This window comes from Musa acuminata, chromosome BXJ1-5 (genome assembly GCF_036884655.1).
Source record: "Musa acuminata AAA Group cultivar baxijiao chromosome BXJ1-5, Cavendish_Baxijiao_AAA, whole genome shotgun sequence".
Taxonomy (NCBI): Eukaryota; Viridiplantae; Streptophyta; class Magnoliopsida; order Zingiberales; family Musaceae; genus Musa; species Musa acuminata.
In genome coordinates this window covers 38,678,290-38,690,801 of record NC_088331.1, presented here as the reverse complement: position 1 = coordinate 38,690,801, position 12,512 = coordinate 38,678,290, and the positions used below count along the sequence as shown (strand labels likewise).

At 39.8% G+C, this 12,512-nt stretch overlaps 3 protein-coding genes across 5 annotated transcripts; 1 reads left to right on the top strand and 2 right to left on the bottom strand.

The window, feature by feature from the left end:
* Window positions 1-103: 103 nt before the first annotated feature.
* LOC135674210 (uncharacterized) lies at window positions 104-1,471 on the top strand. Its single transcript, XM_065183820.1, has one exon. It carries the CDS (start codon window positions 720-722, stop codon window positions 1,293-1,295), a length of 576 nt encoding a protein of 191 aa, XP_065039892.1. The 5' UTR covers window positions 104-719; the 3' UTR covers window positions 1,296-1,471.
* Window positions 1,472-2,263: 792 nt separating this feature from the next.
* LOC135586704 (uncharacterized) lies at window positions 2,264-5,210 on the bottom strand. 3 transcript variants are annotated; one of them, XM_065183812.1, is made up of 3 exons: window positions 4,106-5,210; window positions 3,981-4,021; window positions 2,264-2,819 (listed from the first exon to the last, which is right to left on the bottom strand). In XM_065183812.1, the coding sequence occupies exons 1-2, from the start codon at window positions 5,192-5,194 to the stop codon at window positions 4,001-4,003; spliced, it is 1,110 nt and encodes a 369-aa protein (XP_065039884.1). In that variant the 5' UTR covers window positions 5,195-5,210; the 3' UTR covers window positions 2,264-2,819; window positions 3,981-4,000. The 3 variants fall into 3 exon arrangements, with proteins under 3 accessions (XP_065039884.1, XP_065039883.1, XP_065039882.1); XM_065183811.1 differs by having other exon boundaries at window positions 2,264-2,802; XM_065183810.1 differs by lacking the exon at window positions 2,264-2,819 and having other exon boundaries at window positions 3,055-4,021.
* Window positions 5,211-9,616: 4,406 nt separating this feature from the next.
* LOC135674205 (uncharacterized protein At1g28695-like) lies at window positions 9,617-11,067 on the bottom strand. Its single transcript, XM_065183809.1, has 3 exons — window positions 10,689-11,067; window positions 10,236-10,607; window positions 9,617-10,165 (listed from the first exon to the last, which is right to left on the bottom strand). The coding sequence occupies exons 1-3, from the start codon at window positions 10,830-10,832 to the stop codon at window positions 9,662-9,664; spliced, it is 1,020 nt and encodes a 339-aa protein (XP_065039881.1). The 5' UTR covers window positions 10,833-11,067; the 3' UTR covers window positions 9,617-9,661.
* Window positions 11,068-12,512: the final 1,445 nt, after the last annotated feature.

Genomic DNA, 12,512 nt, shown 5'->3' with positions numbered 1-12,512 from the left:
TTTGAAGCGCTGTTGTACAGACACAGTCGGAAGTGTTGCAGACTGATTGATTTGGTCATAGTGTTGCTCTGTTCCCCTGCCTTTCCCGTCCAGATTGCGGCCACTCTGTCTGCAGCTGCAGAGAAAGGCTCCCAAGGCAGAGATCTCTTTCGAGTGCAATTGGAATTCAAGGCTTCTTCTCCGGGGATCTCTTTCCGGAGAATGGACAAATCGGGAAACGCCATGATGAGCTTAATCTACAGTGTCGGATGGCTGCTGTTATCTACTGCTGCCTCGTAAGACTTCCTCTGCGTGTTTTGGTGAGACAACTCTGGCGTTGATGGCTGGAGAACAAAGAACGCATGCTGCCCTCGAGATCCGATCAGCGTGCCTTGCACGTGCGAGTCATGGAATTCTCATAGGATGATGACGATGACGATGATGATGATGATGATGTTCGTGGCTCCAATTGTGGGTCCCACGTGTTCGACCATGAACGTGATGCAGCCACGCGGGATGAGGAAGTTTTGGGGATCGATCTTTGGTAAACGCGTGACTGCGACTCCCAGCTTTTAGGGGGCTTTAATGGGGGAGAAATAAAAAGGACTAAAAAAGAAAGATACGTGTTGTCATCGCCCCAAGTCCCCACCTCGGCCATCGACCTCACGTTTTCTTCTTTCTCTCCAGCGAACAGGGGAACGGAGAGCCCCCAGTCTTTCCCACCACCAAGGCGGAGCACAATGGCGACCTACGGCGGCGTCCTCCGGCGCTCCGCGGCCGTCGTGGAGCGCGCCCGCGACAGCGTTCGCTTGACCCGCAAGGCCCTGGCCCGCTTCGCCCGCCCACAGTCCTTCGCGGCCCCGCCCCACGCCGAGGCCGCCGCCGTCCGAGCCGTCCGCAACCTCCGCTCCTTCCGCCTCCACTACGCCCTCCTCCTCTGGGTCCTCCTCCTCGCCTCCCTCTTCCCCCGCCACCGCGCCACCATGCTCTTCCTCATGGCCGCCTCCAAGCTCGCTCTCCTCTACGGCGCCCTCCTCAAGGCCTTCCCCAATTCCGCCCTCCTCCGCCGGATCTTGGACCGCAGGATATCCGCCGCGCTCGCGCTGACCGTGATCTGCGCCGAGCTCGTGATGACGGGGGCCGTGCCGCAGTTCCTGCTCGCCATGGGCATCGGCGTGCCGCTCGTGCTGTTCCACGCCCTGTTCCGCGTGCGGGACGATCTGACGGCCAGCGGCGAGGAGACGGCTGCCGGAACCGGTGGCGATCCGAGGCCGATCTCGGAGAAGAAGGGAGATCTCGAAATGGGATCTCGGTAACAATATCCTTAATTTTTTTGTACTCTTTTAACTCTTTTTATCCTTTCCCTTTTCTTAATTAATCTCATTCTACTTCTACTTTCTTCAATTCATCGATCTCTTTTCATCTTACTAAATGGAACTCGCGATGTATACTGATTGGAGGAAATGTAGCGATTGGAGATGGGTTGTGATCATGAGAACGAGTGTGCAGATTGCTTTGTGATGTAATTGTTGGTAGGATCGCTGGACATGCATATTGCTCTGCATCGTCTGCAGAGCAAAAGCTGGTGCTTGTTTTGCTGATTCACCGCCTGCCAGTTTGATAGTAATCAAATAAAAAGTCTTTTATTCTAATTATAAGACTTCTGTAGCAAAATAGTTAGTCACATTAACAACATTGTAGTCTAGTAGATACATGACTTCTTAGTTCCATCCAATTATGCGATTGTAGGGAACCTGATGGGCGGCTAAATGGGCTGTCTGCTTTGTCCAAGGCTGTGTGCTGTCTCATGCTGGTTGAACGAAGTGCAATGAAAACTCCGATGCAATAACTATCATGTTTATTTCCTTTGATGAACAGACAAAATATTAGGTGTGGGATTCTCAAATCGTGTTGATGATTGTATTTACTTGTTAGGTGTAGCATTTGGATCAAAAATTGTCAAACCAGACCACTACTGCCACCACAAGTCTACTTAGTTCATGACTGCATCCTTATAATTGAATTGCATCTTATTTGACTCTATTTATTATGCTTGTTCATGTCACAACAAGGAAAGCATCAATTGACAGATATGTGATATTGTAATATAACAAGCACAGCTGTTTGGTAAAGCAGAATGTCCCCGTCTTTTGATGAAAGATATTCAATATTACTATACAAAGCACTCTCGAGTCGATGTAACTTTTTTCATAAAGAAAAAAGAACTAATCGATGATTCTTGATGAACAATTATCTAATGATACACCATTGATTGTTAGTAGCATATAAAAGCTTGAGAGGCATTACTTCTTCGTCACTAGTGACAGCATTTGAACATATCAACTGCACACCTCATCACTCTGAAGACAGCATTCCCGTCCCAGCTTTACCGAGATGCGGTATTCATGACCTGAACATTGTTCTGATCGAATGTTACACAAGTGTAAACATAAATGTATCGACTTTGACTTGTATCTACCGTGATCTCTTTCATCCGGTATTCATGACCTGAACACTGTTCTGATCGAATGTTATACAAGTGTAAACATAAATGTATCGACTTCGACTTGTATGATCTCTTTCATCCAGCATTACTAACAAGAAGTAGGCGATTCAAGTTGGGTTTGTTATGCTGTCATCCTTGCTTGACCCGCTGATGTTTTGCCAGTCTTGTTTAATCCAGTCAGTCAGTCTTTTGACTTGAAGAAAACCGGTGGCACCTTGAACCGTGTCTTCAAGACTTCAACCTGATCTCTGCAAGGATCAACGACCTTCCAATGGACAAGGAACCCAAGGTTCAACTTCCATCTGCAACTTCCCTTCCTGAAAATGACCAAGGTCTAAACGACCATAAGCACATTTGATCATGAATCGAACCTCATTACCCAGGCTAGCATGGTTTTGAACACATGGATGAACACTGAAGAGTCAAACAGCAATTTATTGGGAAGAGAATCTTTTGCTTACACAGTAGAAAGCCACTAAAACACCCTCGACACGAGAACTTACCAAGTGATTGTTGGGTTTTCATCCAAAAGATTGTCATTTTCAGTTTATAAGAGATAAAGATGAATGTAAAAGAAACACAACTTTCATGACATACTTTGAAGTATATCGATTACGTACAGTGAATCTTGCATCTGCACAAAATTGGCACAGTGCAAAACTTGCCGATGAAAATCTTGTGCAGAGGGGACTGCATTAATATTACATATTCTACAGGAATTGACAGCATTTTCCCAGAAACCACATAAGAAGGTATGTCGATGCTATAGATAACAATCAAAACTCTGCATCTAATCATGTCAGTTTAAGGTTTTCTGCAAATAGACACACTGAATGATTAAACTGATCCAAGAATAATCGATTGATCTAAGCATAATAAAACCCACTACAAGTTAAAAGTTTATCCACAGCAGATACCTCTGAAATAGTAAGATAACCATGAAATCTTGTATAAACAAGAACGTATTGCTTGCGAAAAGGACTGCATCAATTGTAGAACTTGCACACCACAAAATTACAACAGTGATTGTCTCCTTATATATAAGTACTTGCAAAGAGTAAAACGCACGTTATTAGATAAAGTCATCAAGGCACCCGGAGAATTGTGATTACCATCTACAGATTCATTTAATATTTGCAAGGAGCAGATTGCGGTTACCCGTCATAATACTAGATATAGTTAATGATAACTTCATTCCCTAACACTAACTAACAGATAATGGCTCCTCCAATACAAATTTTGATTGTCTGAGTACCAAATGCAGTTAAACAAGTGATTTATGTAGTCATACAAAATGTCTTGCCAAACCATAAATTCACACTAGCATGATAACTCTCACCACACAGAATTGTGTTACAAAATGATCTCTCTTGTTCTAGATTGAAAAACAAGATTCCATGTGCACCTAAGAACAGCAAAATGACAGTACAACTCGAAACATACATTTGTTCTGGTACTAAGTGTGAACTTCAAAAGCTTGCTGATAAAATCCTACCTGGTCATCAGCCCACACTATTACTTCGGCATCTTATCATCCTACAAACATATAAGGGACTCCTTTGTTAGCACAATCATATGCTAAATAGAGCTAAAACTCAAAATTTGTATAAGCAGAATTACCTCGAGATCATACACACCAATCTGCGACCACCTCCTAAATTCCGCGGGATCATAGCCACCAAGCTGCGACCACCAGGGAGGTGGGAAGTCTATCCCCTTCATTTTTGCAATCTCCAGTATGTCAGTGTCGGCAAACCCTGTGTTGGGTTTTCCAGCAAACATCTTAATGGCATCAAGAAGATACATCCGCAACCGGTCATCTGCAACTGCAGACACCATTGCACTCAGGTTCACAGACGATTTCTCTCGAGCATGAGATGCACAACTAGTCCCCTCCTCTGATGGAGGACTTATGATGGATGCTGGCAGCTTCCTTGGCTCTGGAGTTGCTCTGGAGGCAGCATTTTGATCGCCAACTGCAGGCATCATTGCACTCGGGTTCTCAGGTGACTTCTCTCGAGCACGAGACGCGCAACTAGTCCCTTCCTCTAGTGGAGGGCTTATGATGGAAGCAGCATCTTGGTCTCCGATGGCACGATCCAGGAGCTCCGGTGATTCACGAGATTCGCATCTTCCCGTCAAATCACTAGTTGCGCCACGGGGGTTATTTGATGGGAGATTGAGCTGTTGATCAAATTTCGATGGTTCTTCGCGGAAACCAAACCCTAGAATCCCAATGCCTTCTGGTGGCGATTCAGTAGTAGATTCCGTGGAAGAAACCTGCGTGCTCCTCAATCGCTTCTTCGAAACCCTAACTTCCTTGTTTCCGCCACCAGGGGACCCCGAACCATCCCGGCCGGCGTGGGGAACCTCTCCGGTGGACGCATGCAAGAGATCAGCCCCGGTGGATGTTCTTCCCTCAAGGGGCGAGGACTGTACGAGGATGCCACCGGAGGAGGCGGCATCACCGGGCGCGGCGGGAGACTGAGAAGGAGAATATGGTAAGGATAGAAAGACGACGGGGGAGTCGGCATAAGGCATGTCGCTAAGCCCGACCCCGGAGGGGGAGGCGCAGTGGGGTGGGGACGAGGAGGAGTCGCTGTACAAGTCGACACGGTGGTCGCTGAGGAAGCGGGAGCACAGAAGGCGGTCTTCCTGAGAGGCGGAAACCTCACGACACTCAAGCTCGACGGAGGCAAAGAGGTCCATGGTACCTTATCGTCACCGCGACGCTTCTATCGTTATACCCTAATGGTTATTTAACTGATTTGATTTAAATATTAAAAATAATAATATCTAAAATACTTCTAACTATTTTTACGTGCTTATTAAAGAAAATGATATTATTAATTAATTTTTATCTGGAAATATTTTTATTAATTTAATAAAAATATTTTTTTTCTCTCAATGAGAGTGCCAACAACGAAAGTAAAATTGACTTCAAAGAAAAAAAAAAAAAAGAAACGAAAAAAAGGAAAGATGAGAGAGCGATGAATACGAAAATGATTAATTAACGAAGATGAAAAAATATTTTCATCAAAGTAAAATAAAAATTCTCATATAAAAACTAATAATGGATCATCATCGCATCTTATAAAAACTTAATATCGAAGATTTTTTAAGATAAAATATCTAAAAACATTTATATTTATTTATAATTTTGATTAAATAATCAAGAGATAGATATGGACTAGTTACCAGCTTTTAGAGCATATATATCAAATTGACATGGTTAAATAAAAATTCAATGGTAATATACATGCAATTTTATCTATTTATTTGAAGCGATGCTTTTGGATTGAAGTGGGCGTTCGTGGGGGGATTTTACAGCTTAAACCTACTCCGTTTTCCGTCGTCTCCTAATTAAGACTGCACCGGAATCAAAGATCATATTATTAGATTATATGATCCTTTATAATTAGATAAAATATATAATTAAATTAATTAAATCAAACGTCAAACTCATATGCACTCAAAAGATGAACGAGAAGTTGGGAAAGAGAGACTATTCGGAGAATATCAGCGGTTATAGTGCAAATTGAACTTAAATTTCATGTTGCTCGAGTTCTTATATTTTCCGAAAGCTTCGTACTTGTGTTTGCCGGCGGGCAAACTCCAGCAAGTTGTGGCAGAAAGCAGAAAACTCCGAGGCACAAAGATGAAATGTTTTGTATAGAATGTTTAAATTAGTATCATTTTTATATCAATTTTTTATTAAGTGGGGAGCAATATAATTATGCATGATCTTTTTCTCCCTTAATATAAATTAATTATCATAAAAAATATTTTATTTTATTTAAATTATTAACTTTATTATGTGTATAATATGATTAAAGAAATAATTAAAATTGATTTCCTTAATTGCATGTATAAATTAGTAATTTTATCAATTAATTAAAATATTAATTAATTTTGTTTTTAATGAGTGATGTATTTTTTGAAAGTAAATATTTTAAATTTAAATATTACAATTCTATCTTTATGTTTAAAAATAAATTAAAATTTAAAATTAAATTATTACTTACCTGTTTTGAAAAAGATAAGTCATTGCCCATAATAAGACTCGACCTAACTTGTGAGTGAGGCTCAACCAATTCTATGAAATTAAGTCCACCCAGTTATGTGATCATCCTAAATTTATCAAGTCCACCCAGTTATGTGATCATCCTAAATTTATCATTGCCCATTTTTTCAATCCATTGTATCTCAACCTAATCTCTTACATGAGATAGGTATGTATAGTGCATGTGATCTATGCAAGACTTAGATGAGTTGATTCAATCTAGGATAATATGATGTGATATATTCTAATTTCTTAATTTGAACTTGTTAATTGATTGAATCAATGTTTGATTGGTTAAGTCGGTTCAAGGTGACTCTACACTAACTCGATAAGTTTTAACCGACTTGATTTATTTGAAATCAATTAAATCTAAAATAGATCAATCTATGGTGATTTCAAACTAGTTTTATAATGATTTGAGGTTGATTTTATTAGGTCATAAGTAAAGTGAGTTTAGTTTAGGTTAATTGAGCTATTCCAGTTAGAGTTCTAGTTGATAGAATTGAGAGATTGATGCCTCATATATTTATTATTTGATAAATTTAAGAATTTTATCTAAAGATATCATTTAGAAATGATTATTAGTTTTTTAAATTAAATCGATGCATCAATCCCTCGTTATATATATATATATATATATATATATATATATATATAGGCAATATATGTAACTATACTAAGTGATCTGTATTGGAAGTATTATATATATATATATATATATATATATATATATATATATATATATATATATTTCGAGGCATCAATCTCTCGATAGTTTTCAATCAACTAGAATTTGGGATAGCCCAATTAACTTAAACTAAACTTAATTCAATTAGGATCTAACAATATCAGTTTTAAATCATTATAGAACCGATCTAAAATCACTCTTAACTGATTTATTTTAAATTTTATTAATTTCAATCAGGCCAAGTAAGCGAAAACTTATCAAGTTTGTCTGAAATCATCCTAAATCAATTTGAACCTATCAAATACTAATTTAGTCAACTAATGAGCTCAAATTAATAATAGATAACTCAAATAACAAGCTATCCTAGATCAAATTGACCCATCTTAATCTTGGACAATTCATATGTGTCACACATGTCTGTCTTAGGTAATAAGTTGGGCTAAGGTTCAACCGGTCAGATAGGGCGGCAACGATATATTTAGTGCCAATTATTTAGTTGTATGGGCTACTTCACAAGCTAAGTTAAATCACACTTATAATTTGGGCTGAGTATTATCACTAAATTGGGCCATGCTTAACTCATGTGTTGGGTTATGCTTGGTCACATGTGTTGAATCATGGTTGACCATATAGATTACGCCACACTTAGTTACATGAGTTGGGTTTTGCTTGACCACATATGCTAAGTTATGCTTGGTCACATGAGTTACACCACACTTGACCACCATGGGTTGGGTTATACCTAACAACATGGGTTGAGTTATATATGACCAGATGGGTTGGATCATGTCTAATCACATGGGTTAAACCATACTTGATCACATGGGCTAGGTTATACCAAACCACATGAGCTAATTTATACTTAATTATATGGGTTGAATTATACTTGATCACTTAGGTCGAGTTATGTTTAACCATATGAGTTGAGTTGTACATAGCTACATAAGTTATGTCATGTCTAACCATATTGGCTAGTTTATACTTGGTATATAAGTTGAACCGATCATATAGGTTGGGTTATACTTGACCATACGAGCTAAGTTATGCTTAGTCATATGATATACTAGGCCACATGGGCTGGGATCACATGGGTTAACTAATATAGCCAATCAACTTAATAATTTGACCTCTCTTGTTAAATTAAATTTTATTATTTTAAGAAATATTTTAAGATATTATAAACTAATAATTAATCTCAAATTTATTTTTTTCATATATTAACTAATTTAGATTCATGATTCCAAATATAAAATAACTAAAATTAATTAAATAATATAATTTAATTAATTGACAAAATTTTGAACTTTCCCATGTGATTAAGAAAATCAAGTTTAATTATTTCTTTTACCATACTACACAACCAAGAAATTTAAATAAAATAATATATTATTTATGATAATTAACTTATATCAAAGGAGAAAAAATCATCTATGATTGTATTCCTTCCCATTTAATAAAAAAATTGATCCCAACTTTGATACGAAAAATGACATTAATTTAGGTATTCTATGCAAGACATTTCATTTCTGTGCGTCAGTGTTTTCTGTGTTCTTCCACAACTTGCTGGAGTTTACCTGCTGGCAAACACAAGTACGAAGCTTTAGGAATATATTTGAACTCCAGCAAGTGGAAATTAAGTTCAATTTGCACTATTGCTGCTGCTAATATTCTCTGACCTTTACCTATAGTCTCTCTTTGCCAGCTTCCCGTTCATCTTTTGCGTACATTTGCTTTGGTTTGATGTTTGATGAATGTGGTCTTTTATCATGCTGTACATGAGTTGTTCATCGGTGCCACATTCGTCTCAAGTCCCTCCAAGGTCTTACCAATAATCTAATTTTGGTTTGATGTATGTGGTCAAGTGAGTCATTTGATAAACTCCTCTCAGGGTCTTAAGAATAATCTAATTTGCAAAAGGAAAAGATATCTTTATCTATCTTGTATTTAAATAAATTTGATTAATTTAAATATTATTTTACATAGGTGGGAATAATTCTAATCTAGTTTCATAATTTACTCAAAAAATAGAAAATATTTAAAAAAAATAAAATAAATCAAATATGATTATGATTGAAGACTATAAATTCTAATAGAAGATTTTGTAAACACTTACCTTTACCAGGACAGGAGCTTATCAAATGGAGAATGTTAGCTTCTTTCAAATTTGATTTGATGTAATTATAATTTTTTTATATTTTATATTTAGATTAATTAACAAAGAGTACTAGCATATTATATATAGTACATTGATGATAAGAAGATCTATGAATTGAGTTATTTTACTATAAATTGCTCTTTCGAGAGAATAAATTCATCGTTCACGAGATATACAGAAGTCTCTCTCCATGAGTTAAGAGTGAGATTGACAAGTATCTATCTCGAGTTGTGAACACACGGAAACCCTGGTCATCTGACCTTGTTCACTTCAGTGCTTATTACTAGTGTCGTGCAAGCAGATTCCCTTGACCGGAGGCCATGCAGCAGTAGTAGCATTTGATGTGCCATTGGAGTTGTTAACCTTCCAAGCTTCTAGCACAGATCTCAGGTCTATGAGCTTAGCTTTCATGCTGGCACAACAGTTCGCATGAACCGTAATCACTTTCCTCAAGTCCTGACTCATTCTACAGAACCCACTAAAATAGGTAGTCTCCAAGGCCCTCACTTTCAGCCCCAGCCGCGTGAACGCGCCCTCCCTCTTCATCTTCTGCAACACATCTTGATCTTTCATGCCTTTCGAGTTGTTCCTCCTCGCATACCACTCGTCGAACAGTGCTATGGTCTTGTTGTTTGCTGTCACGAAATAGAAGCCGGTGTTGAAGAAGGAGTTATCGATTGGGTTGCAGGAGTAGCAATCACTGCTCATCTGAAGGTCCTCTCCATCACGATACAACTGTGAGAACGGATTCCGTAGCCACATGACATCCATATCCTGATAGCAAAGACAACATAAGAAATGTCGCAGTAACATACAATCACTAGGATGGTTTACTATGACTTACGGTGAAGATGAAGTTGTATCCGCGCCGGAGGACATCTCCGAGGAAGAGAGTTCTTCGCCACATCATGTTGTTGAATGCATCAGACATGTAGAAGACCTCCTTGGAGAAGTCGACGCCCTCGGTTACGAGATTGTAACAGTGAAGCTCCAGGGTGCGGCATCTATTGAAGGCCCTCTGGTCGACGGCGACGAAGAGAAGATGGTCGACCAAGAATTCGGTGTCCTCCCCTTCTCCAAGACTTTGCAAGAACAGATCCAGCATCGCGTTCTGCTCCACGTACGCCTTGTTCAGTATCGCGATGATCAAAGTCCTGTTCTCCATGGCGACCGCCTCTAGTGCTGCTTCCAGTTCATCTTTTGGGGTAATCTCCGTCTGACCACACGCAAAATACAAGCTAGTTTCTGAGCTCTCTGTGCGTACTGTTCAGCATATACGGTGTGTGGATTTACTTACAGTATTTGCACCATGTTGCAAGCGGAAGAAAGCTGTGGGTACTCCAAGCGGCCATAAGCAGGCGTAGATGACGACCAAAACGAGAAGAGGGGCGACGACGATGGACGCGGTGGCACGGTAGGCGATGGCGCCGGAGAAGCTCATGGCAATGATCGAGGTGCAGGGGAGATCGGAGAACTCCACTCTGATCTGTAAAGATCAGCTGCTCAGACTCCTCCTACATCGACACGCGGTACATGGATAAGAAGCTGTAACCACCACCGAGTCCTTTCATTCAATTGTTTAGGTATAAGTTGGCGCCGGTGATCGAGAAAGGCCTCGTTCAAAGGTGACGTGCCTCTTTTGGCTTCTTCTTTCCATCGAGATCTGAGGCATTTGACGATCCAAAAACTGGGGGCGGACAGAACGACGAAGGCTTATGGACTGTTCGCATCACATAAGCGTCTCCGGTGTTTACTTTTGTGGAAGACTTTCCTGTCTTCCACAAAAGTTGGGTTGGGAGTTGGTGGATATTTTACCATTTCTACTGCTTTGCAAGTGCAAAAGCAATAATAACTGTCTATATGACGTCTTCTACAACTACCTCGGATACGCTTTAGTGTTATATATATATATATATATTATAAGTTTTTTTTAATATGTTTGATTATAAATTTTAAATAGTTAAGATTTAAAATTTATTAGTATTTTCGTGATATCAGTTCAACTCTTGAAATTTCTGCTCTCTTTTATATGTGATCTAATTTTCGATATGGATTCAACTCTTTAAAATATCTGCTTCCTCTTCTATATTTGGTCCAAGTTGAGTTGACCACTAAAGCCTATTATCAATCACCTTCGAGTTAGGATCAGTAAAAGATTGCAAAGTTTTTCCCATATCTTGGTTTCGTTTTCTTGCTCTTCGGACAAAGTTTCTTTTTCTTTCTTCATTTTTTCTGTTTTTCAGTAGCTTTCATTTTACTTTCTGTTACATATTTAACCTTGATGAGGGTAATAATTACGATAAGACATGCGTGACATCAGTTGCCCCAGATGACGTATCACGCCTCTGTTGACCTGATGAGGCACCTAGTCAACGCGGACCGGAACGCTTACCAAGGCGCATTAACGCCCTGTTCAGGTTCGATCCCTCACGCCACGCCAACAACAATATCAGATGCTACTAGGAGTACGGTCCTGCTCCCTGTAGGCCAACACATCAAGCAACGGTAATTCTTACTATAAAAACCCTCGCACTCCGAGAGGAAGGAGAGGAAACTTAGCTAAAGAAACCCCCGGTGACTATCCATCACTATAAAAAAATTTTTATCAATGAAACTCTCCTTGCTACTTTCACATGTCCTTTCTTCTTTGTTTGGCAACAAGGCTATTACACGATAGACTTTTTAGATGTAAAACTTCTTTAAATTTGATATATATCATGTCCTCAGTGCCGATCGTCCTTCCCGTGTCGTTAAGCGATAAGTACCATCTCGGACCACTGTCGCTACTCTGAAGGGACCTTCCCAGCTCAGAGCTAACTTGCCTCGGGAGTGAGTTGGGTTGCTAACCTTGGCCTTTCATAGGACTAAGTCGCCAAGCTTGATCGGCTGAGGGCCCACCCTTCCATTGTAAAGTCTTGCGATGGCTTTTTTTATAAGAGAGGGCACGAAGATGCGTGTCGACTCTCCGTTCTTTGATCAGATCCAAGCTGGCTCAAGGCCTGCTCTCCGACGTGGTGTCGTAGAAGTTTTTGGCCCAAGGGGTCGAGAAGACCACCTCGGGCGGAAGCACTGCCTTGATACCGAACGTCAAGCTGAAAGGTGATTCCCCCATGGCGGTCTT